The sequence below is a fragment of the Myxine glutinosa genome, chromosome 8 (assembly GCF_964187855.1).
Source record: "Myxine glutinosa chromosome 8, kmMyxGlut1.1, whole genome shotgun sequence".
Taxonomy (NCBI): domain Eukaryota; kingdom Metazoa; phylum Chordata; class Myxini; order Myxiniformes; family Myxinidae; genus Myxine; species Myxine glutinosa.
Genome location: NC_136268.1, coordinates 159,409,340 through 159,437,126, shown reverse-complemented (window position 1 = coordinate 159,437,126; position 27,787 = coordinate 159,409,340). Strand labels below are relative to the sequence as shown.

The following is a 27,787-nucleotide window of genomic DNA, read 5'->3' as shown; positions in this document are numbered from 1 at the left end:
AGCCAGTCGCCGACTGGGCATCCTCCGTCGTGCGAAGTCCTTCCTTGGCACACCTGAGCTCCTCACCACATACAAGGCTTTCATCCGCAGCTCAATGGAATACTGCTCTCCCCTCTGGGCTGGTGCTCCTGCCTCACACCTAGCTCGTCTTCACGCTGTTGAAACCAAAGCGTTCAGAATCATTGGAATCTCCCGCGATGACGCTATCTCCGAGGGCCTCTCACTCACTCACCGCAGGCAGGTTGGTGGTCTTTCCGTCTTCTACCGAATCCTCTCCGGCCTTGCCCCCCCATCTCTCTCTGGGCTCTGTCCCCCAAATATTCCTACAGGTTGCACAAGATCTGCCTGCAACCCTCTTATGGTTAAACTGCCAAAATCAAGACTCTCTGCTCACCTTCACTCCTTCATTCCTCTTTTCTCCTGCCTCTGGAACAAACTCCCTCACTCTCTTCAATCCCACTCCACCCTCCAGGTCTTTAAAACAGCTGTTCACCACCATTTCTTATCTTCCCCCATCCAAAACCTTGATCTTTTCTACCCCCGCTAATTTCACCCCAATTCCACTTTTTTGAAATACCAACTTCTGTCCTGGAAGTCATTGGTGTCCTTGTGTTTTATACTTCTCCCACCCCCCACCCCCCCTTCCCACGCCTCCTCCCCCCAAGCCCTCTCCCTCCCACACATCTCCCTGCTCTCAAATGTTGTGTTTGTGTGCTTCCCCTTCTCTCCCCATCTTGTCTTCCGCTCCCTCTTTTTATATATTTTGTTTGTCTGGTTGATTTGTTTGTGAAGTAAATGTTAGCTCTTTCACGAGCCTCGATTCAGTGTACAAAAAAGAAAAAAAAATGATTGGGTGAATTAAAAACTTTAAAACTTTAAACTTTAACTTTAAAAAACTTTTAACTTTAAACTTTAACTTTAATTTTAACTTATTAATTTTTTAATAATTATTAATTATTAACTTTAATTTTTAATTTAATTTAATTTTTAACTTTTAATTAAGTTAAAATTAAGTTAATTAAGTTAATTTTTAAATTAAATTTTAAATAAATTAAATTTAAGTTAAATTAAAAATTAAGTTAATTTTAACTTTAAAATTAACTTTAACTTTAACTTTAACTTTAACTTTAAAAAAAAACTTTTTAAAAAACTTAAAACTAAAACTTAAAAAAAATAAAACAAAGCAACTTTAAAAATTGCTAAAAAATAAAATAGTGAATAAAATGCATAATTAAAATAAGGGGAAAAATCACTTCTTTCATTTAGTTCTTCCATCGCTTCCAACTTTTTTTTTTGTATACGTAGTCAAGGCTCATGGAAGAGCTAGTATTCGTACACTGAATGGATCAGGATGCGACAGGACAAAAGTAACAGGAAAGAGAGAGAGGGGGGCTGGGGGGGAGAGAAGGGGAAACACCAACAGCAGCTCTGAGACCAAGACGGGGATGCAGACAAACAGTGGGTGTGGGGAGGAATGCGGGACAGGAGAGGAGTATGCATGGGGTGGACAAGAGGCCAAGGTTACAGAGGGGAACTCTGAGGAGGGAAAACTTGAAATTTGGAAGAGGTATTGGGGTCGGGGTGGGGTTGGTCGACAAGGAGGGTAGAACCCGAAGGGGTTGCTGCGAGACTATCTTAACGTGTCTGTGTGTGTCTGTGTCTATATTTTTTCCACTTAAAAAAATGTTTTTCTCTTCAACCACTTGTCCGGCAATTGCAAAACTTTCAACATATGAGGGACTCCCCATGGAGAATATTTTATTGATAGGTTACATGGTACGGCGGCCATATTGGATGAAACAAAACATTTGGACATATTTTCCTCAGAAACCATTCAACGGAAAAATTTAAACCTGGTATTTTTCATTAACTCCCCATGGCATATCAGTATGAACGACAACCGGATTTAGATTCGGAAGGGGTCTTGGTTTCTGCTTTTTCTGTGCTAGATCCTCTGGAGTTGCGTCCCGAGACGAGACGCCGCACTGCATTGCTGGTGATGTATGGCATCAGCAGCTGGAAGGTCACGTACCTGCATTAGTCTGGCACCTACACTAGTAGCCCACTCATCATCTCTCACCTGAAATTCATCTAACAGAGTTCGTTTTGCACCTTTTGTCACTACTGTATGAACTTCCGTTCCTCTTTTCCTTGTGTGTTCCGCAAAAGACGATCTGTTTTGAAGCTGAAAGGTTTATCTGATGACCGGCGTTTACACCTGGTTGTGGTACTTGTATCCCATGTGCTTCTGTTTGCTTTTGCTGTATTCGAAGGATGACATTCCTGATGGGCCGTTTGTCCTGGCTCTGTTCTGATATCATCTCTCTGTTGGCTCCACATACACGAGTGGCCCACTCATCATCGAGATGGAAATACCAGGGGCCAAACGTAGTTTATATTTTTGATTAAGCTATTTGTGTGGAACACACAAAAACATGCTGGATTGTCGGAGCTGTAGCTTTGTGTCTGAAAGTAGGTCACCAGATCCACCAGAATGCCGAGTACATGTGTATCTTATTTTAATGGAGCAATCGTATATGGTTATGTCGTTATGTCGCTATGTTTGTCGTTATGCTTATATGCGACGAAAACGTCTTCTTAGTCTTCAAATAATATTAGCACCCTCTTCATTGACCCTCTTAATTATTTATGTTTAGACTGCTGAGACCCTCAGACCTTTGATGACCCTTTAATTCCCCCAAGACCCTTAAGACAACCAAGACCCCTGAATACCCAAAATACCCTTAAAGACCCAAAAGACCCTGAAGCCCACAAAGACACCGAAGACCCAAAACACACCAAAGTCCCAAAATACCCTTGAAGGCCCAAAGGATCAACAATACCCTGAAGACCCAAATTTACCTGAAGACCCAACACACCCCAAAGAATCAAAAGACCCCAAAGACCCAAAATACCCCGAAAACCCAAAACACCCTGAAGACCCAAAACACCCTGAAGCCACCAAAGACCCTTAAATACACCAAAGACCCAAAAGACCCTGAAGACCCCAAAGACCCAAAACACCCCCACAGACTAAAAAAACCCTTAAAGGTCCAGAGGATCCAAAAGACCCTGAACCCAAATGGCCCTGAAGACACAAAAGACCCAAAAGACACCGAAATGGTCAAATATGCCTATCCCTCTGAAACGATGAGTGGTGAGGCACGCGGAGCCCGCCGAGTCACGCTAGTGCATATAATTGAGAAAATGCCTTGGACAATAGTGTCATTGTATGACTTTCACGAGGAGACAAATGCCGTAAAACTTGAAGGTTGTCTTTCGTATTCCTACTGGACCACCACCCACTCCTCGGTTCCCCCTTTGTGTGGCTGCTGCTTGCTCAGATTTTAAAACTTTCTGAATTTTAACTGTCATCTCAGATTGTGTCGTCTGTCCCACAGCAGTGTTGTTCATCTCATTCCACTGAAATAACTGGGAAAAGCAGTTAGAAATGGTGACGTGACCAATATTTTGATAACTGGAGTTAACCAATTTATGGCCGCCATCTTGGATTGGGTCATGTGACCTCAAAATAAAACTATTTTGACAGTTCACTATTATATATCCGTCCAACAACTGTGCCAATTTTCAAACCGATCGGTAACAATTTGGGCTTTTACTTCAGTAATAAAGGCTTTTCTTTGAATTTCACTGTTGTTTTGGACGCCATCTTGAATCGACCCACATTTGGACACGGACACTGAACAATTCTGACTTGTCCATCATATGTTTTTATGACCTAAAGATATCATGTGTTGGAAAAAACATCATGTTTAGCCCCTCAGTGGCAGCAACAAGTGAAAGTTCAGGTCCAAGCGCATGGACTATATCGGTTGCTAATGACGACGTCATCGGTGAAGTGGTATTCCAGCCATAATTGTTTGAATTGAAATGCTTGTCCGAAAAATCGTAAAAAATCTTCTCCAAAACCGCTTAACAAATCGATGTGAAACTTCATCCATATTATCGACTCGACATGGGGGTTGGTAGTTTGCAGTTTTTTTTCATATTCAACTTCATTGCCCCAATTTTACCTTGATGTGCACAGCATTAGATGTTAAATATCCTAATAATCAATAAAGCTACGGATGTCAATGTATGTGACATGATAGGGTGCATGGATGATACGGCTATGTGGCCCATGATAGTAGCGTGTTCAGTTAACCATGGTATTTCTGTCCAGAATGAGCGAGTGCTGTTCTAGTTTTAATTTATGTATCACTCTTGACTTTTAAGTTTGACTCAGTCTCACCGGAGATCAACCCCCATCCTTATCCCTTCTCCCTCTATTGTTCAGACAAAGGGTTAATTCTGGAAACGTCACAATCCTCGCTTCCCATGGAGACTAACATACCTCGATGAATGTCCTGTTGATTTTATCTCTTGGATTGATGTTTTTGCTTTGTTAGTGACCCTGAGCTCTGTTGTTTGTGGGTTGGATGAACACAACTTGGGGGTAGGTTTCATGGTTCACAACTTGGGGGTAGGTTTCATGGTTCACAACTTGGGGGTAGGTTCCATGGTTCACAACTTGGGGGTAGGTTTCATGGTTCACAACTTGGGGGTAGGTTCCATGGTTCACAACTTGGGGGTAGGTTTCATGGTTCACAACTTGGGGGTAGGTTTCATGGTTCACAACTTGGGGGTAGGTTTCATGGTTCACAACTTGGGGGTAGGTTTCATGGTTCACAACTTGGGGGTAGGTTTCATGGTTCACAACTTGGGGGTAGGTTTCATGGTTCACAACTTGGGGGTAGGTTTCATGGTTCACAACTTGGGGGTAGGTTTCATGGTTCATAACTTGGGGGTAGGTTTCATGGTTCACAACTTGGGGGTAGGTTTCATGGTTCACAACTTGGGGGTAGGTTTCATGGTTCACAACTTGGGGGTAGGTTTCATGGTTCATAACTTTGGGGTAGGTTTCATGGTTCACAACTTGGGGGTAGGTTTCATGGTTCACAACTTGGGGGTAGGTTTCATGGTTCACAACTTGGGAGTAGGTTTCATGGTTCATAACTTGGGGGTAGGTTTCATGGTTCACAACTTGGGGGTAGGTTTCATGGTTCACAACTTGTGGGTAGGTTTCATGGTTCATAACTTTGGGGTAGGTTTCATGGTTCACAACTTGGGGGTAGGTTTCATGGTTCACAACTTGGGGGTAGGTTTCATGGTTCACAACTTGGGAGTAGGTTTCATGGTTCATAACTTGGGGGTAGGTTTCATGGTTCACAACTTGGGGGTAGGTTTCATGGTTCACAACTTGTGGGTAGGTTTCATGGTTCATAACTTTGGGGTAGGTTTCATGGTTCACAACTTGGGGGTAGGTTTCATGGTTCACAACTTGGGGGTAGGTTTCATGGTTCACAACTTGGGGGTAGGTCTCATGGTTCACAACTTGTGGGTAGGTTTCATGGTTCATAACTTGGGGGTAGGTTTCATGGTTCATAACTTGGGGGTAGGTTTCATGGTTCACAACTTGGGGGTAGGTTTCATGGTTGAGCTCCAATAAAATATTTTTGAGTGCGATTTTGCAAGTGGAAGTTGCTGCACATTCCCTTTGCTCGAATGAGGGAAGATACACATAACTTTATCTTCTTCTCTTTTTAACGGCCACAATTATTCCTACCTTCGTGTGGGGTTGGCCCAGATGTTTAGATGAAGTCTTTCACGAACCGGCTGGCCAGGCCTCACATTTAATACGCCGGGACAGGAATTTGTAATTTGTTGAGGGTGCCGGTGATATCTCGTCCACTCATTGGGATCTTTAATGACCACCATCAGGCAGATGGGACACCCAGTTTAACATCCATCGGAGGGATGGCACACACATTGATGAATCATCTTGCCTGTGAAACACCAGGCCGACAGTATATAGCTGGGTTGGGATTCGAACACAGGTGAGTGTGCGTACCTGTAAGTGGCCTGTCACCTCCGTTACATTAACTTTTTATACCTTTTTGTATAATTTTGCATCTTAAGCATTCTGACAAGGAAAGAGGGCTCACTGCTGCCCTCTATTGTCACCTGCAGCATGCTCCACTGGATAGTCAGCACAAGCCAGGAGAGCAGAAAACTCGCTCATGGATTTGTTTTGGTTGTGAAATCTCCTGTGGTTTGGAATTTTCAAACATATATATATATATATATACACACACACACACACACACACACACACACACACACACACACACACACACACACACACACACACACACACACGCACGCATACACACACACGCCCACACACGCCCACACACACACGCCCACACACGCCCACACACGCCCACACATCCACACACACACACACACACAAAGCCTTTGATATTGTCCCACATTCATGGATGATACAATGCATGCAATTCGACAAGATCAACGCCCAGCAATGATAGAGTCAGCAATGGAGTTTTGGAATACCACATTGATATTACAGCATTCGGAAGGAGAGATCGAAATACCAGGAGTGAAGATACGTCGAGGAATCTTCCAGAGAGACAGCCTTGCACCACTCCTGGTGTGCCTGGCCCTGGAACCACTGAGCAACCTTATTAATGAGCAAGGACATGGAAACACCTGACATCAAATCAGAGAATGTCAAGGCCAAAGGCCAAAGATGAGGCCCAAGGCCACGACACGAATGTTTTGGAGAAGTTTTTTTTACGATTTTTCGGATAACGATTTCAATTCGACCAATTATGGCTGGAATACCACTTCACAGATGACATCATTAACAGCCGATATATTCCATGATCTCGGACCTGAAATTTTACCTGTTGCTACCTCTGAGGGGCTGAACATGATGTTTTTTCAAACACATGATATCTTTAGGTCATAAAAACATATGATGGACAAGTCAGAATTGTTCAGTGTCCGTGTCCAAGACACCACACGAATGGCTTTAAGGAAATGGTGAGACTGAGTCAATTAGATAAGTGTAGGATCTGCAAGGTAGAAACAGAAAGTACGAGCCACCTATCGGGATGTAAAGAACTCATGTCAGAACAGCTGTACACCCAAAGGCACAACAAGGTATGTCGAGTAATCCACTGGCGTATCTGCAAAAGTCTCAATATCCCAGTTCCAGAAAACTCATGGAAACATGAACCAAAAGCAATAACTGAAAACACGCAATTAATGTTCACCTATGACCTAATGATCCCATCAAGCGTGAACATAGAAAACAAAGCATTGCGACCGGACATAGTCCAGAGGTACAAAAAAAGAAAAGAAGGCATTGCTAATTGAGGTGTCAGTACCCACTACCCAGCGATTGAGGCTTACACTACAATGGGGCCTGGTCCTAATAGGGGCCCATAATTATTCCTTCAACTTTTTGTTTCATATAATGATTGTTTGTGAGGATGAAACACCAGGAGCAGTTTATTTGGTGTCTCAAGCCATGTCATTGTCATGGGGAGTAACAGCTGCCCTCGTAAAATAAACTACTGTGGGAACAACTTGCATCATGATAATTGCCCACACAATTATCACATTGCCCACATTGCCCACACCCCATCCGGAAGAAGTGAGTTAAGAAATGAATCCGCATCGAGGAATAAGTGAATAACACCTCAAAGCCGCTTAAGCACGTTTTGGTATCCATGGAAACATGGATGGAAACATGACACGATTTGGTATCCATGGAAATCTCCACGCATGGCTGGCGGACTTCCTCTCTAGTCGTAGTCATCGTGTGGCCCTGAATGGGTTTCTCTCATCTCCTCTTCCTGTTCAGGCTGGAGTTCCCCAAGGCAGTGTTCTGGGCCCTGTGCTTTTTCTGGTCTTTATCAATGATCTCCCCGACTCTCTGGAAAATCCTCTCTATCTCTTTGCTGATGACTCCACTCTCTGTCGCTCCATTCTTCATCCCTCAGATCGGCAGTCTGCAGCCTCCTCACTCTCTGAAGACCTGGACAAAATCACAGACTGGGCAAACAAATGGAACATGTCTTTCAATCCTGACGAATCTCACTCTCACTGCACTACCGGTCAAACATTTTAGAACACCCCAATTTTTCCAATTTCCAGTTGTAATTTACGCAGTTTAATGTCTCAATGTACTCTGAAATTAAGCATAGAACAAATAAACAACTGGAGATAAAAAAGAAATCATAGAATCATTTTGTTTAACAAAATTTAATTTAAATTTTTGCCTCAGCAAAGTCACCACCTTTTGCAGATATAACCGCCGAACACACTCGTGGCATTCTTTGTACAATGGAAATCAAATATTGTTCGGGAAGTTCTTCCCAACACTGTTGCAGAAGTTCCCACAAATGTGTTGCACTTGTAGGTTGCTTTGCTTTCACCCTTCTGTCCAGTTCATCCCAAACCAGCTCGATGGGGTTTAAGTCTGAAGACTGTGCTGGCCACTCCATGATTTGAAAGTTGCCGTCTTGTTCTTTTCCTCGAAGGTAGTTTTGACATGGCCTGGAGGTGTGTTTAGGGTCATTATCTTGCTGTAGGATGAACCCCTGACCAACTGGGCGTATACCAGAGGGTATTGCATGGCGCTGCAAAATGCTGTGGTAGCCCTTTTGGTTCAGGGTGCCAATCACTCTGTGCAAGTCGCCGACTCTGGATGCAGCAAAAGAGCCCCAGACCATCACGCTTCCTCCTCCATGTTTGACAGTTGGTGTCACACACTGAGGAACCATCCTTTCGCCTACTCGATGGTGTACAAAAACCCTGCGTGATGAACCAAAGATTTCAAATTTTGATTCTTCAGTCCATAAGACCCCCTTCCAGTCTTTAGTAGTCCACTGGCGGTGCTTCATGGCCCAGGCAAGCCTCTTTTTCTTTTTTGCCATCTTAGCAATGGCGTTCTTACTGCCACTCGACCTGTCAAACCTGCAGCTCGAAGTCTTCTCTTCACAGTTGAAACTGAGACTTCCTTACTTCGACCAGTGTTAAGCTGTGCTTGAAGCTGTTGTCCTGTGAGTCACCTATCACGCAAGCTGTTGACTCTCATAAACTTATCTTCTGAATCTGTTGTGGCTTTGGGTCTGCCAGACCTCTTCCTGTCAGTTTCCTCCAGTTTCCAATATACTACTTCCTGCAGTGCAATATTGTTCAAATAATGCTTCAGAGGGTGTAATAACAGTCTGTTCCAATACTGCTTTTATACAGACAGGGGGTTTGTAATCAAGTAATCAGCAGAGGTTGGGACACCTGTAGGAATTGTTTGCATCAACTTTCAAGGCTTAATTTACTTACATTGCTGCAGAACAGCTGTAAGGTGTTAACCCATTACTTGGTCCCTGAAGAAGGCCTTTTTTTTTTACAATATAACTGTGCATTTACATTATTTTCCCGTTTTTGCTAACCTAAACTTTTTTTTAAACCTCGAGCAGTTTACTGCTTACCTTTGAACCATTTCAGGTTATTCACTGGACATTAAACTGCGTAAATTTCAATAAAAACTGGAAAAATTGAGGCGTTCTAAAACTTTTGACTGGTTGTGTCTGTCTTTCCGAAAAGACCGTCTGGACAACCCTCCCATCTACTTTCTCAACAATCCTCTCCATGAAGTTCTGTCACTCAAGCTTTTGGGTCTCACTATCTGCCATGATCTTTCCTGGGAAAACCACATTTCCAAGCTGGCCTCCAAAGCCAGTGGCCGACTGGGCATCCTCCGTCGTGCGAAGTCCTTCCTCGGCACACCTGAGCTCCTCACCACATACAAGGCTTTCATCCGCAGCTCAATGGAATACTGTTCTCCCCTATGGGCCGGTGCTCCTGCCTCACACCTAGCTCGTCTTCACGCTGTTGAAACCAAAGCTTTCAGAATCATTGGAATCTCCCGCGATGAAGCTAACTCCGAGGGCCTTTCACTCACTCACCGCAGGCAGGTTGGTGGTCTTTCTGTCTTCTACCGACTCCTCTCCGGCCTTGCTCCCCCAGCTCTCTCTGGGCTCTGTCCCCCAAATATTCCTACAGGTCGCACAAGATCTGCCTGCAACCCTCTTATGGTTAAACTGCCAAAATCTAGGCTCTTTGCTCACCTTCACTCCTTCATTCCTCTTTTCTCCCACCTCTGGAACAAACTCCCCCACTCTCTTCAATCCCACTCCTCCCTCCAGGTCTTTAAAACAGCTGTTCACCACCATCTCTTATCTTCCCCCATCCAAAACCTTGATATTTTCTACCCCCGTTAATTTCACCCCAAATTCACTTTTTTGAAATTCCAACTTCTTTCCTGGAAGTCCTAGCAGTGTCCATGTGTTTCAACATACACGATACATTACTCGATCCCTCCGGGGGAAACCCAGGCAGAGTGTAAGCAATATACTCACTTGAGGGCTGAACACAGATGCGTTATAATAAACCAGTGTAAAGCAATTTTTAAAAAAAATAATAAGTGCACGTGTAAACACGTAAGTTTGTGTTGTTGACAACAAATCACGTTATAAACAACCTCAACAAAACAGACCAGATCATAATCTTCAGACTTCAGAATCAGACCAGATCGAGGCCTGAAGACCAATTATCTGAATTATTTTTTAATATTTTTTTACCCAAACACAGCCCTCGGCCTGCCTGTGGATGATAGATGAGGCCATGCAAAGTTTGTTTGCACTGGTTCCTGCATGGTCTGAATGCATAAATGAACAAACACAAACAAACAAACAAACTTTTTTCTTATATTATATGCTGTATATACCCGTATGTTATTAAAGTACCTAATTGACCTCCAATTTCCAAATTAAATGTGACATTCAATACAGTGACCTACAGTGACCAAATTTGCTCAATTATGAAGGTTGCAAATTCACTCCTTGATTTAAATTTTGGACTGAGGGAAGGGTAAAGTTGGGGTTTGGGGATGGGAGAATTTGTACTGTTTGCCCACTGCCCCCCCCCCTCCCAACACTCCCCACATCTCCCAAACCATGCAAAATACAAATATCCCCAGCCTTTCATCCTTCCTTCCTTTTCAATCCAAATCCTATTTATCAAAACTTGACAAAAGCTTTGAAATTGTGAAGTTGTAGATGAATGAAGCGGACGATGTGAGGAGCACAGTCTGCGTCACTAATGCCTATTCTGGGCCTAAAGGAAGAGGGTAGAGCAGATTAGGCTATCTATGGAGGAAGCAACATCCACCATGACGCTCACATTCTCATGCATCCTCAGCCGCTTCGTACATCCCTTCCACCGACTTGGTGGAAAAAATACCCATCCATCGTCCACGAATGCCTGATAATGGCTACCTTACAAAAGCCTGTCGCCACACATACTCCCACTGATATTAGGCGAGTGATGAGGTCGCATCGTCTGTGCTGAAGCCATGGGAATGCTTGTACCGGTGTTTGCCTGGTTCGTTGTTGGCGGAGTGGCATGGCCCACCGGTAACCACGTGCAAGGTGAGCCCACCACCCACCTGCATCACACGCATCCTTTCACACCGAACTGTATCGGTTTAATATGATACTTGTTTTCCCGATTGATGTTGTTGCCCTGTAGTTTTTATAGAGATTATGAATGAATGAATAAGGCAATAAGGCTAATGTTAAGTCATTTTACACTGGGCTTACATTGATTGCATTACAGGAAGTACTGTGTTTATGCTAAAATTGGTTTGCTGTTGTTGCAACAAAAAGGCCCCAAAACAGGTTTCTTGGGATTATGTTCATAAGGACAAACATTTGTGAAATCCTGGGGATAATGCTTTTGGTGGTGGAGGGACTAGGCCATGCGGTATATACCCCTCCCAATCCCCCACTATGTTAACCTCAGTATATACCCCTCCCAATCCCCCACTATGTTAACCTCGGTATATACCCCTCCCAATCCCCCACTTTGTTAACCTCGGTATATACTCCTCCCAATCCGCCACTATGTTAACCTCGGTATATACCCCCACTTTGTTAACCTCGGTATATACACCTCTCAATCCCCCACTTTGTTAACCTCGGTATATACCCCTCCCCAACTCCCACTTTGTTAACCTTGGTATATACCCCTCTCATTCCCCCACTTTGTTAACCTCGGTATATACCCCTCCCCATCTCCACTTTGTTAACCTTGGAATATACCCCTCTCATTCCCCCACTTTGTTAACCTCGGTATATACCCCTCCCAATCTCCCACTTTGTTAACCTCGGTATATATCCCTCCCAATCTCCCACTTTGTTAACCTCGGTATATACCCCTCCCAATCCCCCACTTTGTTAACCTTGGTATATACCCCTCCCAATCCCCCACTTTGTTAACCTTGGTATATACCCCTCCCAATCCCACACTTTGTTAACCTCAGTATATACCCCTCCCAATCTCCCATTTTGTTAACCTCGGTATATACCCCTCTCATTCCCCCACTTTGTTAACCTCGGTATATACCCCTCCCAATCCCCCACTTTGTTAACCTCGGTATATATCCCTCCCAATCCCCCACTATGTTAACCTTGGTATATACCCCTCCCAATCCCCCACTTTGTTAACCTCGGTATATACTCCTCCCAACCCGCCACTATGTTAACCTCGGTATATACCCCTCTCAATCCCCCACTTTGTTAACCTCAGTATATACCCCTCCCAATCTCCCACTTTGTTAACCTCGGTATATACCCCTCTCATTCCCCCACTTTGTTAACCTCGGTATATACCCCTTCCAATCCCCCACTATGTTAACCTCGGTATATACCCCTCCCAATCCCCCACTATGTTAACCTCGGTATATACCCCTCCCAATCCCCCACTATGTTAACCTCGGTATATACCCCTCCCAACCCCCCGCTATGTTAACCTTGGTATATACCCCCACTTTGTTAACCTCGGTATATACCCCTCTCAATCCCCCACTATGTTAACCTCAGTATATACCCCTCCCAATCCCCCACTTTGTTAACCTCGGTATATACCCCTCGCAATCCCCCACTTTGTTAACCTCGGTATATACCCCTCCCAATCCCCCACTTTGTTAACCTCGGTATATACCCCTCCCAATCCCCCACTATGTTAACCTTGGTATATACCCCTCCCAATCCCCCACTTTGTTAACCTCGGTATATACCCCTCTCAATCCCCCACTTTGTTAACCTCGGTATATACCCCTCACAATCCCCCACTTTGTTAACCTCGGTATATACCCCTCCCAATCCCCCACTTTGTTAACCTCGGTATATACCCCTCACAATCCCCCACTTTGTTAACCTCGGTATATACCCCTCCCAATCCCCCACTTTGTTAACCTCGGTATATACCCCTCTCAATACCCCACTTTGTTAACCTCGGTATATACCCCTCCCAATCCCCCACTTTGTTAACCTCGGTATATACCCCTCCCAATCCCCCACTTTGTTAACCTTGGTATATACCCCTCCCAATCCTCCACTTTGTTAACCTCGGTATATACCCATCCCAATCCCCCACTTTGTTAACCTTGGTATATACCCCTCACAATCCCCCACTTTGTTAACCTCGGTATATACCCCTCCCAATCCCCCACTTTGTTAACCTTGGTATATACCCATCCCAATCCCCCACTTTGTTAACCTCGGTATATACCCCTCCCAATCCCCCACTTTGTTAACCATGGTATATACCCCTCCCAATCCCCCACTTTGTTAACCTCGGTATATACCCCTCCCAATCCCCCACTTTGTTAACCTCGGTATATACCCCTCCCAATCCCCCACTTTGTTAACCTCGGTATATACCCCTCCCAATCCCCCACTTTGTTAACCTTGGTATATACCCCTCCCAATCCTCCACTTTGTTAACCTCGGTATATACCCCTCCCAATCCCCCACTTTGTTAACCTTGGTATATACCCATCACAATCCCCCACTTTGTTAACCTCATCCTCTTCATTCATCCTGTTGGCGCGTCCAATTGTCCCACTGTTGGTGCGTTACCCTCTACCCTCTGTCCCTGATCTTCCATGAGCCTCGATTTTGCATAACAAAACTATTAAGGGGTCAGTGGTGGTATTGACGCTGGTACTATTGACCTAGTGCAGGACCCTCATCGCAGGTCATGAATGTTTTTTATGCCAGAATTAATCCTGGACCCTTATTGCTACTCACCGCAAGATACACAAGTTACCGCAGAGTATCCATGAGAGTAGAACGCTCACCGGTAAGGAAATAAAACAAGAATGTACCTACTCAACCACCACTGGTATTTATGAGTTTGGAGGCCCCATAGTGGTGTCGCCATGATATTTCTCATTTGTACTCGGTTTGGATGTGGCCATAAAATAAATAATCATTGACATATCCTCTTGTGGTATTCCGAAATCTATACCATAAGAGAGATGCCTGTCTGTCTGTGTGTCGCCATTTTCTCAGAGATGGCCAGACTGATATTCGTCGAACTTTCAGAGGTTCATCAGTGAGTGTCGGGGAGTATTTTTGGCAATAATTTGTTTTTGAAAACTTTGACAAAAAGTTGCATTTTAATTTTAAACTTTTAATTTTAAATTAATTTTAATTTTATTTTAATATTTTTAATTTTAATATTTTAATTAAATTAATTAAAATATTTTAATAATTTTAAATTTAAATTTTAAACCAAATTTTATTTTAATTTTAGTTTTTTATTTAAGACAATAATTTTCTTTTTAAACCACTCTATAGTGCCAAATCCTTTGTATCTATGTGAAAGGTAATATTAAATGATCCCCAACCCCATTCTTTAGTGGGTGCAGGGAAGTGTTTTATGCCCTTACAATTTTTTTTTAGAAAAGAAACCCCAATTTTCTGATTTCCTCAAAATGCCAACAGGATTAGACCAGCACCGGGCAACGCGGCACACTCTGCTAGGCATTAGACCAGCACTGGCCAACGCGGCACACCTCTACTAGGGATTAGACGAGCACCGGACAACGCGGCACACCTCTGCTAGGGATTAGTCCAGCATCGGGCAACGCGGCACACCTCTACTAGGGATTAGACCAGCACCGGGCAACATGGCACACCTCTACTAGGGATTAGACGAGCACCGGACAACGCGGCACACCTCTGCTAGGGATTAGTCCAGCATCGGGCAACGCGGCACACCTCTACTAGGGATTAGACCAGCACCGGACAACACGACACACCTCTGCTAGGGATTAGACCAGCACCGGGCAACACGGCACACCTCTACTAGGGATTAGACCAGCACCGGGCAACACGGCACACCTCTACTAGGGATTAGACGAGCACCGAGCAACACGGCACACCTCCACTAGGGATTAGACCAGCACCGGGCAACGCGGCACACCTCCACTAGGGATTAGACGAGCACCGGGCAACGCGGCACAGCTCTGCTAGGGATTAGTACAGCACCGGGCAACGTGGCACACCTCTACTAGGGATTAGACCAGCACCGGGCAATGCGGCACACCTCCACTCGGGATTAGACCAGCACCGGGCAACACGGCACACCTCTACTAGGGATTAGACCAGCACCGGGCAACACGGCACACCTCTGCTTGGGATTAGACCAGCACCGGGCAACACAGTACACCTCTGCTAGGGATTAGACCAGCACCGGGCAACACGGCACACCTCTGATAGGGATTAGACCAGCACCGGGCAACGCGGCACACCTCTGCTAGGGATTAGACCAGCACAGGGCAACGTGGCACACCTCTGCTAGGGATTAGACCAGCACCAGGTAACGCGGCACACCTCTGCTAGGGATTAGACTAGCACCGGGCAACACGGCACACCTCTGCTTGGGATTAGACCAGCACAGGGCAACACGGCACACCTCTGCTAGGGATTAGACCAGCACCGGGCAACGTGGCACAACTGTGCTAGGGATTAGACCAGCACCGGGCAACGCGGCACACCTCTGCTAGGGATTAGACCAGCACCGGGCAACGTGGCACACCTCTACTAGGGATTAGTCCAGCACCGTCCAACGCGGCACACCTCTACTAGGGATTAGTCCAGCACCGGGCAATGCGGCACACCCCTACTAGGGATTAGACAAGCACCGGGCAACGCGGCACACCTCTACGAGGGATTAGACCAGCACCGGGCAACACGGCACACATCTACTAGGGACTAGACCAGCACCGGGCAACACGGCACACACTCTGCCAGGGATTAGACCAGCACCGGGCAATGCGGCACACCTCTGCTCAGGATTAGACCAGCGCCGGGCAACACGGCACACCTCTGCTCGGGATTAGACCAGCACCGGGCAAAACGGCACACCTCTGCTAGGGATTAGACCAGCACTGGGCAATGCGGCACACCTCTACTAGGGAGTAGACCAGCACCGGGCAACACGGCACACCTCTGCTAGGGATTAGACCAGCACAGGGCAACACGGCACACCTCTGCTAGGGATTAGACAAGCACCGGGCAACGCGGCACACCTCTGCAAGGGATTAGACCAGCACCGGGCAACGCGGCACACCTCTGCTAGGGATTAGACAAGCACCGGGCAACGCGGCACACCTCTACTAGGGATTAGTCCAGCACCGGGCAACGCGGCACACCTCTACTAGGGATTAGATGAGCACCGGGCAACGCGGCACACCTCTACGAGGGATTAGACCAGCACCGGGCAACACGGCACACCTCTACTAGGGATTAGACCAGCACCGGGCAACACGGCACACCTCTGCTAGGGATTAGACCAGCACCGGGCAACGCGGCACACCTCTACTAGGGATTATTCCAGCACCGGACAACGTGGCACACCTCTACTAGGGATTAGTCCAGCACCGGGCAATGCGGCACACCTCTACTGGGGATTAGACGAGCACCGGGAAACGCGGCAAACCTCTGCTAGTAAGTTTACAAGCATGAACCTGGACATCTTATTTTATCGGTTCATCAGATTACTTAATTCATTTGAGATAACTCCGAGGATTCAAAGATTCATTGGAATCTCCCGCGATGAAGCTAACTCCGAGGGCCTTTCACTTACTCACCGCATTCAGGTTGGTGGTCTTTCCGTCTTCTACCGACTCCTCTCCGGCCTTGCTCCCCCAGCTCTCTGGGCTCTGTCCCCCAAATATTCCCACAGTTCGCACAAGATCTGCCTGCAACCCTCTTATGGTTAAACTGCCAAAATCAAGACTCTCTGCTCACTTTCACTCCTTCATCCTCTTTTCTCCCGCCTCTGGGGTCTGGAACAAACTCCCTCACTCTCTTCAATCCCACTCCTTCCTCCAGGTCTTTAAAACAGCTGTTCACCACCATCTCTTTTCTTCCCCTATCCAAAACCTTGATCTTTTCTACCTCCGCTAATTTCACCCCAAATCCACTTTTTTAAAATACCAACTTCTTTCCTGGAAGTCCTTGCAGTGTCCTTGTGTTTTATACTCGTTCCAGCCCCCCCCCCCTTCCCACTCCTCCTCCCCCCAAGCCCTCTCCCTCCCACAGATCTTCCGATGTCCCTGCTCTCAAATGTTGTTTTTGCGTGCTTCCCCTTCTCTCCCCATCTTGTCTACCGCTCCCCTTATTTTGTGTTTTGTGTGTCGGTTTGACTTTTTGTGTGATTAATGTTAGCTCTTTCACGAGCCTCGATCTTGTATACAACGAAAAAAAAAAAAAAAAAAATGTCGAGTAATGGAGAATTATCACCAACACCTTGGAGAAATTCCAAATTCCTGTTCAAACCATTTCCAGTCGAACGTCAAGCCTGGCCAGCCAGTTCGTGAAAGACTTGGGTCAAAACCTACCCCGAGGCTGATCCCACAAGTCGGTGGGATTAATTGGTATTTTTTGTAGTATAGCAGCAGTAATAATATATAATCGTGGCAGAAGATAATAGATGAACAATTTATGATTTACTCTTGTGAAAATGGACCAGACAGGAATTCAATACAACAACTGGTGATTCTGATGTAGCTTCGACAGAAACTTTCAGTTTGTCAGTTTGAAAGTATTTAAATGTAAATATAATTTTTAACGATTTTAAATATCATTCCGCACTCTATAGGTATATATCTTGTAGTTGAATCACACCAATGGGATGACAGTGTGAGGGGATGCACTTTGTGACAGAAGTTAAAACAGACTCGGATTGGATGGACTGAATATGTTCCGTCGGCCTGTCAAGCTGCCAGGCAAGCCGAGGACCAGGCCAAGGCTCTTTATCTGTAACCAATGAATTTTCAATCCTCCATTCGTGTCTCACATAATTTTTAGAGACACCGGTGACAATCTCATTTTCTATACTTTCTGTGCGCCTGACATTTTGTTTATTTATTTATTTTAGACAATCTCCCGCTAGATTGTTTTGGCATTCCTTCAATATGGATTCCCTGTTTGCTGCAACAATGTCTTCCTGTTGTTGCGAGTTTATCATTTATTGGGGTTCTCTTTGACAGCAAAGACTGCATCTCATGTTTACTAATGAGGGTGGCTGGGAGACTGCAGACGTTCATCCTCCCCTACCGGCGTCCGCCATTCACCCCGTCAATGACCCCGAGCAGCAAAACTCCATTTCGAGGCTGTGGCCGCCCGATATAGTTATTATAGTGAGTTACAATTTTGTAGCAGGTTGCTCTCTCAAGCGTTGCAACGTCATTGCAGTGGCTAGTGGAAAAATGTACAAGTAGAGGAAGATCTTACCAGACTTACAGTGCATTCAGAAAGTATTCAGACCCCTTCACTTTTTTCACATTTTGTTATGTTGCAGCCTTTTGCTGAAATCGTCTAAATTTATTTTTTCCCTCATCAATCTACACTCAATACCCGATAATGACAAAGATAAAACAGGATTTTAGAAAGTTTTGCAAATTTATTGAAAAGAAAAAACTGAAATTTCACATTTACATAGTATACAGACTCTTTGCTATGACACTTGAAATTTAGCTCAGGTGCCTCCCATTTCTCTTGATCATCTTTGAGAGGTTTCTACACCTTGATTGGAGTCCACCTGTGGTAAATTCAATTGATTGGACATGATTTGGAAAGGCACACACCTGTCTATATAAGGTCTCACAGCTGACAATGCATATCAGAGCAAAAACCAAACCATGAGGTCGAAGGAACTGCCTGCAGAGCTCAGAGACAGGATTGTGTCGAGGCACAGATCTGGGGAAACCTACAAAGATATCTCTGCTGCATTGAAGGTTCCCAAGAGCACAGTGGCCTCCATAATTCTTAAATGGAAGAAGTTTGGAACAACCAGGACTCTTCCTAGAGCTGGCCACCCGGCAAAACTGAGCAATCGGGGGAGAAGGGCCTTGGTAAGAGAGGTGACCAAGAACCCGAGGGTCACTCTGGATGAGCTCCAGAGATCCTGTGTGGAGATGGGAGAAACTTCCAGAAGGACAACCATCAATGGAACACTCCCCCGATCTGGGCTTTATGGCAGAGTGGCCAGACGGAAGCCTCTCCTCAGTGAAAGACACATGGAAGCCGCTTGGAGTTTGCAAAAAAGCATCTAAAGGAATCTCAGACTGCGAGAAACAAGATTCTGTGGTCTGATGGAACCAAAATCGAACTGTTTGCCTTCCGTTTGCGAACTGTTTGCCTTTGAGACAAGATAGGCTATGAGCCAAGGGGGTTGGTCGGTACCATACAGATGGAGTAAGGCTCATTGTGATTTTTAGCAAGATATATGTCCCTAGATATGAAAAAAAAGTGATAGCAGTGTATAACTCTCGGCCATCTCTGTGTTATCACCCGAAATATTATTATACGCCCGCTTCGCTTCGCCAAAAAATGTGAAATTTGATAAAATTGGAATAAATATGTTTTTAAGGACCACAGAGTGCCAATAATTTGCATACTGGATGCCAACTAATATAGTAATAGAAAATAGAACATTTGTGGGGGTTATTTATCAAAATATTGATATAATGACAAAAAATATGTTAAATTTAGTGAAAAAGTGGTCGAAATCGCTTCGAGTTCAGAATTCACATTGTACATTTTTGTCAATATTTCAAAAATGAAAACTCCCAGAGTAACATTTGACCCCTGAAAATCCTCGCAAGGAACCACTGCATTGGAATATATCATTACTTTGTAATATGGTGGTTATTTGCGGCACATATTTTGGCAAAGTTCAAAATATGTTCAACCATACCCCCTAATTTTGATATTGTGGAACGAAACATAGCTTTTGAACATTTTAGGTTTATTCGTCTCCTACTTTTGGTATCTCAGTGTAATTTTTGGTATTAGCTAGTATCCTAAAGTAGGTTTGTAACATCAGCTACATTATATTTCACAATGCATGCAAACTTGCTCCACACTCTAGGTTTATCATGATCTCTCGAACAAATACGATCTCGATCTCGATCTCGGCACTCTGTGGTCCTTAAAAACATATTTATTCCAATTTTAGCAAATATCACATTTTTTGGCGAAGCGAAGCGGGCGTATAATAATATTTCGGGTGATAACACAGAGATGGCCGAGAGTTATACACTGCTATCACCTTTTTTTTCATATCTAGGGACATATATCTTGCTAAAAATCACAATGAGCCTTACTCCATCTGTATGGTACCGACCGGTCAATTTGGGGGGTCTGGCTCATAGCCTAAGAGGGGGAGAGAGAGGGAAGCATAGAAGCACAACAACAGTGGAGAACAGGGACGTCGGTAGATCTGTGGAAGGGAGAGGGTTGGGGGGCGGAGGCGGGGGTACACGGTATAAAACAAATGAACACCACTAGGAATTTCAGGAAAGAAATTGGGGATTAAAGAAGTGGATCTGGGGTGAATTAGCGGGGGTAGAAAATATTGTTACGCAACCGCGATTAACACCACAGTTACGGATGGCCGATTGCTAGGCTTTACACTCCCGAGGCGAAAACTCAATGGCGGATTCCAACTCAACACAAAGTTAAACGCGCGGAATGGCGGACACAGCCAGCTCCGCAGCCTTATCTATTAAAATGAAACACCCAGGAAACTGCGTTCAGATATATAGAAAATAATATAAGGATTTATTAATGAAAAGTAAAGACAGTGAAAAAGCCCGCGCCGGTAATAACTCTAATCAGAAGCCTAAATTGGGATCCCACACACAACAGATATCAAACACGATACGAGGGAGATTATGAATTACAAAAGAAACACGTCACGTCGTGTACAGTGTACGCGGAGCCCGGGCTTATCCGTCTCTGTCGTCTTCTTGTGACACGGCCGCGCTCAGCCGCCACCAGGCCTTCTCCAAGCTCCGATCCTCTCGCCGCCCACGAGGTCGGTGCACCAATCTCCAAGGCACCCCACGCAGGCCAGCGGCTTCACCCAAGATCGATCCCCACACGAAGCACGAAAAGACAGGAACGGGGAGAATGCAGGTTTGACTGCACGTCTCGTCCCTCCAACTCGCTCCGGGACTGGTCTCAACTCAACTCCTCCGGCTCAACTGAAGTGAACTCTCTGCGGGAGTGCTGTCAGCCAACTCTTCTGCAGAACTCTTCTCAACTGCTGCGCAACTCAAAGCATGAACCACAAGAGACCAAAAGCTGCACTGCCAGACGCCAGAGAGGCAAGAGAACAAGAACCAAGAGAGCGTTCGGCGCTCCCTTAAATAACCTCGCTGGTCACGTCACGTTCCTTGGTGCGCCACCCAATCAGTGCCCTCCACCGAATCACAGGCCTGTAGTGTTGTGATAGCGCGTGGCACTCGAGGCCCAGCGGAGGTGTAGCTGGCTGCGGCCATCATCGGCGGTGTCCTAGCCTGGTTTCCTGTCCGTTTGTTCCGAAGTCATTGTCAGGGAAAGGAATTATTTAATGTTGCGCTAAAGACCTAACTAATGTTTATGTGGTTTGGAGTGCCATAATGGACAAAGGTTTGACTACTAGGTGAAACTCACAGGGGCGTTACCTTTAATCCCTCACTATTTAACACTCGAATCTCCAGGTAGATCCACAATCATACATCTTACTCCGACAAACGCCTCAACATCAAGAACTTATTACATGTGGAGTCCCTGTCACGACAGTCGAATACCTACCTATTCAGATCTACCTAGCTCTAGATGTTGCTCTACCAAATTCATAACAATATCAAGGTTTTGGATGGGGGAAGATAAGAGATGGTGGTGAACAGCTGTTTTGAAGACCGGGAGGGTGGAGTGGGATTGAAAAAGGTGAGGGAGTTTGTTCCAGAGGCAATAAAAAGGGGAATGAAAGAGTGAAGGTGAGCAGAGAGTCTTGATTTTGGCAGTTTCACCAGAAGAGGGTTGCAGGCAGATCTTGTGCGACCTGTCGGAATATTTGGGGGACGGAGCACAGACAGAGCTGGGGGAGCTAGGCCGGGCAGGGGGCAGGGGGAGTTTCCTTATTTTCCCTGCTATCATTGCTGTTTTCAGTTTGTTTTCAACAACCATTACCTCGGGGTCTTTGTCTTCGGTTTTATATTTATAAATATTTTAATTTTTTGGAATCTCTTTAATAGCTTTGGGCTTCTGTTTCCTCGTATGAACCGCTGTATTCATCCTGTTTCCTTTCTCAGTTGTTCTATCTGTTTCGTTCATCTCCATTTCCATGGTGGTGCTTGGAATTTATAAGCAAAGCCTGCTTATTTTTCTTGCGGCAATGTTTGCGTGTCACTTTTTCTTGAATGGGTTGATGTTGCTGCAGAGCTCCCAGTGGTTATTCCCTTTAATCCGGCTCACCATGGTATGGGTTTTCTGAGTTCTATCCTGGTTATCCTCAGCAGTATTTTTGGCTTTTTGTCATTTTTTTTATTTTGTAGAGTTGTGGTCTTTCTCTGATTTGTTTAGTGGTATCAATCTCAGCTCCTCTATTTTGTTGGCCAGCTCTTCCTCCAGTTCATGCTGCATTTCATCTTCCTTGTCTTCTTTCTTTCCCTCATTCTGTCATTCTCCCTCCTCTTCCTGCCCATCATTATCTGCCCATCTCTGCACCTGCAGCCTGGTGTTGGTTTAGCGGTTAGGGTGCCGGTTTGGGATCCTAGGATCCTGGGTTTTTTGGCTTAGCAGTTATGGTGCCGGAATGGGATCCTAGGATCCTGGGTTTGTTGGCTTAGCGGTTAGGGTGTCGGCTTGGGATCCTAGGATCCTGGGTTTGTTGGCTTAGCGGTTAGGGTGCCGGCTTGGGATCCTAGGATCCTGGGTGCGTTGGCTCAGCGGTTAGGGTGTCGGCTTGGGATCCTAGGATCCTGGGTTTGTTGGCTTAGCGGTTAGGGTGTCGGCTTGGGATCCTAGGATCCTGGGTTTGTTGGCTTCGCGGTTAGGGTGCCGGCTTGGGATCCTAGGATCCTGGGTTCGAATCCCAGTCGATCACTGAATTAACGCCAGGGGGGTTAACTGAGCCTGTCATCCTTCTGAAGTCGGAAAATCGAGTACCAGCTCACTGGGCAAATCAAGTACCAGTTCACTGGTAATTCCCTGTGTGTCGCAAGAGGCATCTAACAAGGTTGGTGGCAGGAAGAGCATCCGGCCATAAACATTGCTTCAAAAAGGGACCACGATGCCCGAAAAAGGCAACAACCCCTGCTCTGTGGGGAAAATGGCCTTGAAAGGTGTTTCCTGCACTTCATCTTCCTCTCCCTCGTTCTGTCATTCACCATCCTCTTTGTGCCCATCACTATCCACCCCTCCTGTCCTTATCCCCCTCAGCTCGTGCAAGTTCCTCCCAGTCGGTTCACGTCAAATCGTCGGGGTCCGTTCCTCTACCAAGCAGTGATTCCATATCCCCTCCCTGCATCACTTGTCGTCCGCATCACTGGGCCTCCGATGCCACTGTGTGCCCTGCATCACCTGTCGTCCCCACCACTGGGTCTCCGATGCCACTATGTGTGCCCTGCATCACCTGTCGTCCCCACCACTGGGTCTCCGATGCCACTATGTGTGCCCTGCATCACCTGTCGTCCCCACCACTGGGTCTCCGATGCCACTGTGTGCCCTACATCACCTGTCGTCCCCACCACTGGGCCTCCGATGCCACTCAGTGTGCCCTGCATCACCTGTCGTCCCCACCAATGGGTCTCCGATGCCACTCTGTGTGCCCTGCATCACCTGTCGTCCCCACCACTGGGCCTCCGATGCCACTCTGTGTGCCCTACATCACTTGTCGTCCCCACCACTGGGTCTCCAATGCCCCTCTGTGTGCCCTGCATCACTTGTCGTCCCCACCACTGGGTCTCCGATGTGCCAAGCCCCGGTTTTGCCACCTTGCCTTTCCTCGTGCCCCCACAGTCACTTCCTCACTCTCCCTTTGTCCACCTCCCGACAACTCCTCGACCTCTGTTCTTCTCAAATCTTCTGCCGCTTGTTCTCTGGCTTTGTCTGGAATCTCTTTTGTTATAATTGTCTATCTAGTGACCTACTGTATATGCTGTCGATGCAACCCTGGTAAATTGAAACAACAGGACCATCTCGAGTCACCAGTTTTGTTGGCCTAGCTGTACCATGAATCGTTCCCCCTGCCGTTCATCCCGAGAAGCTCAAGGGTTGAATACACCCAACATTGAAGGATGATGTTTCTCCTCTTTGCTACAATTTTCCTTCTTTATATTTCTTCTTTGGAGCTTGATGTTTTTTGACAAAAATAGGTCGCACCTCATCAGTCTTTCGACTCCATGCAGATTCCTGTCTCTGTGTGAGCCAATCTTTTTCTTCATAAGAGGAGGTGCAGGCTATTTTTTTTCCCAGTACGCATTCCGTCTGCTCAGAATTGTGTCTGCACAGACACTGAATTTCCATGCGGAGACCGTTTTCCAATATTTTGTGTTTTTATTTGTCCCACACCTGAAGGGGCTTGTAGGTTTGCTTTCCGTGTGTCTGTCCGTCCTTCCATCCATCCCACCTGTGGTTTTCTGCACTTTCCCCCATTACCCTTTAGCATTTTCAACTGAAACTTGGTACAAGGCTTTATTATAAGTTAGATAGCAAGTGTGAGTTTTGGGCAGTTTTACCAATTTTTCAAAGTTATGTCCTTTTTTGACTGAGAAAATATCACATATTATACATGGGTCAGTTTTCCATACTTTTCCCCCTCATGCTTTAACCTGTTGAACTGAAACTTTGTATCACAAAGCAGTGTTCTGGGGATGTTAGGGGTGTTTAGAGTCTTAGGTGTCTTTTTGGGTCTTAAAGGGACCATTTAGAACTGGAAGACCTCTCAAATCCTATAGACTCCATCGGACCGTCAAGACCCCTCAGACCCTGTCGACTCCGACAGACCACATTCGATTCTTAAGACCCTTAAGACCCTAAGATCCCCACAGGCCTCATTAGATCCTTTACCTTTAGACACCGTTCGACCATTTAGAACCCAAATAGCCTTAAGACCCCTTTTACCTTTGAGACCCTTTTGACACTTTAGTCCCCTTCACACTTTAGACGTTTTATATCCTGTACATCCCTTCCTTTTTAGACCCTTTAGACCCCACAGATAATTTAAACCTTTACACTCTTTAAGTCCCTTGACTCCCTTCAGTCCGCAACACCGTTTAGACCCCTTCACCCTTACACATGTTAGACAAGTTTAAACTGCCTGGACCCTTGACCATTTAGAGCTTTAGACCCTTTGAAACACTTAGATCTTTTTAGACACTTTAGATCCCATTAGAACCCTTAGACATTTACATCATTTAGAGATAAGACCCTTTAGATCCTCTCGATTACTTTGACAATAACTACGATTGAAATGTACAATTTAGAGTTTAGAGTAGACCATTAGCACCTTTAGAGTTTAGACCATTTATAACCTTTTAGATGCACAACACACAAACATCTATAGTCTTCTAGCAAAACAGACTACTTTTTTCAACAAGTGATGTGCAAACCCTACCTACCCATAGGGTGGGTACTCTGCCAGTCTTGAATAAAATACAACATATGCTCCATGATTCTGCAGCTGCAACAAAGAGGAAGATTTATTGCTTTCTCAACACTAACATTCCCGATCCAATATTTTTCCCAAAAATGACCAGAACACCCTTTTGTTGTGTTGTGGAAATGTCATCCTGTATCTTTTCATCACAGATGGTGACATGCTGGATGAGCTCGACCCATGTTCATCGTACATCAGCCTGAACGAGGAATGGCGCAACACGGAGTTCGTCATCAACAGCAGCTACGGAACCCCGGCGTGTGACCGCGACATGGGTGGTGAATGGTACCGCTTCGTGGGTCTCGCGGGCGACGTGATGCCCACGTTCTGCGTCGAACCGACCCACTGCGGCACCCACGCACCGATCTGGCTCAACGGCAGCCACCCTGGACTTTCCGACGGGGTGGTCGAAGTGCCCGCATGTGCGGCCTTCCGAGAGAACTGCTGCATGTGGGAGGCTCGTGTTGCCGTGAAGATGTGTCCCGGAGCCTTCTACGTTTACCGCCTTCCACGTCCGTCCGTGTGCTTTCAGACCTACTGTGGCCGTAAGTCAATGTCAATGTATCAATGGTGAGGCTGAACTGCTTTCATGGATTTATAGCAAATATTTATCTTCCGATAGGATGACATCTGAATAGATTTCTATCATTGGACATTTTTGTAATGTGAGAGTTGCAAGCCATGGCGTTACAGTAGACAGAGCTCCCTTTTTTTTATTCAGGCTGCGTTTGCAAGCCATGGCGTTACAGTAGACAGAGCTCGCACTTTTGTGCGATATATTTTCATTGTATTAATAGCCGGCGAAGCCGGTGTTGTCAATAAACGCGTACGTATTATGTCGAAAACCTGATTATGCCTTGGCTCAAGAATTCCGAAGCGCAATGGAGGCCGCCATCTTGCGGATGCGGAAGTATGCATAACAAATTGAAAACGTTCAATAGGAGTTTCTTTCACCCGTCATTGTTTGATTCACATTCTTATGCACATCCAATTTATTATTAAAATACTTTAAGACCAACCTCGGCCCGCACGGGCCTGGTTATCTTCAACGAAAAGCGTCACCAAACACCGGACCCAATGAGAGTCGAGCATTTGAAAAAATATTTCTAAAACCAAATCACGCAATGGAGGCCGCCATCGACCGGATGCGGAAGTTTGCATAAAACAATTGCGAAAAAGTTCAATAGGAGTTTGTTTCACCCGTCGTTCTTTGATTCACAATCTAATGCACTTCTAATTTGTAATTAAAATACGTTAAGACCAACCTCGTTATCGTCAATGAAAATCGTCACCAAACACCAGAACCAATGAGATTCGAGCATTTGAAATTTTTTTTTTTTAAAGCTTATTACGCGTTTCGGAGGGTGAAAACGGCGTCAAATATTCTAAAATTGTCGAAGAATTATTTTTTAGAAATCTCGTGGCCGTCCGGGATAGTTTTTCACGGCCAGAAATACGGTATAAGCGGTTTACATATTTAGTTTAGAAATACGGATAGTTTTTCACGGCCGGAAATATCCGAAGTTGAGACGGATTTCACCGAATTGATCACTGCAAGCTAACTCCTGGTGGAGGAAGCCGCAGTGCCCGGAGAGAACCAGTCCTGACAGCGACTGAAGTTAGAAGACTACACACATACTGTGAAAACGTATGTTAAGCCCAGTTAAAATTTCTTAAAATAGGCCTTAAGCTAGCACATCGTATAGTTACTTCCTTAAGCTTCCTGTGGCATTTATTGTATGCAGGTATTGGGGAGGACTGTCTGCTCTTCTCTTTTACCAAGTCTTACCAGGTACGGTACCTACTACACCTACCTACTACCAACTACCTAACCTACTGATGCCATAGTGATGGGTAAAATAGTAGCAAGAGGCTTTGGCTTCGCCGACTCATTGCGACTTTGCAGTCGGGTACTAGTAGAGAGCTTCGTAAGCGAACCTCTATGCCAATTGCATGTATATGTAAATCCATTCAAAATTTCATTTTCATTTCAAATTTCACAAAAAATAAATTTCAAATTTTTCCCCATTCCCTTGGGAACAAAATTTCATGTTGTCATTTGAAATGT

At 45.5% G+C, this 27,787-nt stretch overlaps 1 protein-coding gene across 2 annotated transcripts in view; it reads left to right on the top strand.

The window, feature by feature from the left end:
- The first annotated feature begins 11,233 nt into the window (after nucleotides 1-11,233).
- Nucleotides 11,234-27,787, top strand: part of OIT3 (oncoprotein induced transcript 3) — a 198,614-nt gene continuing 182,060 nt past the window's right edge. Inside the window, exons 1-2 of one of the 2 annotated variants that reach the window (XM_068125476.2) lie at nucleotides 11,234-11,363; nucleotides 25,872-26,264. In XM_068125476.2, the coding sequence (XP_067981577.2) occupies nucleotides 11,288-11,363; nucleotides 25,872-26,264 (469 nt within the window). In that variant the 5' untranslated portion in view covers nucleotides 11,234-11,287. The remainder of the gene's footprint in view (nucleotides 11,364-25,871; nucleotides 26,265-27,787) is intronic. The other variant, XM_068125477.2, reaches the window with a different exon arrangement.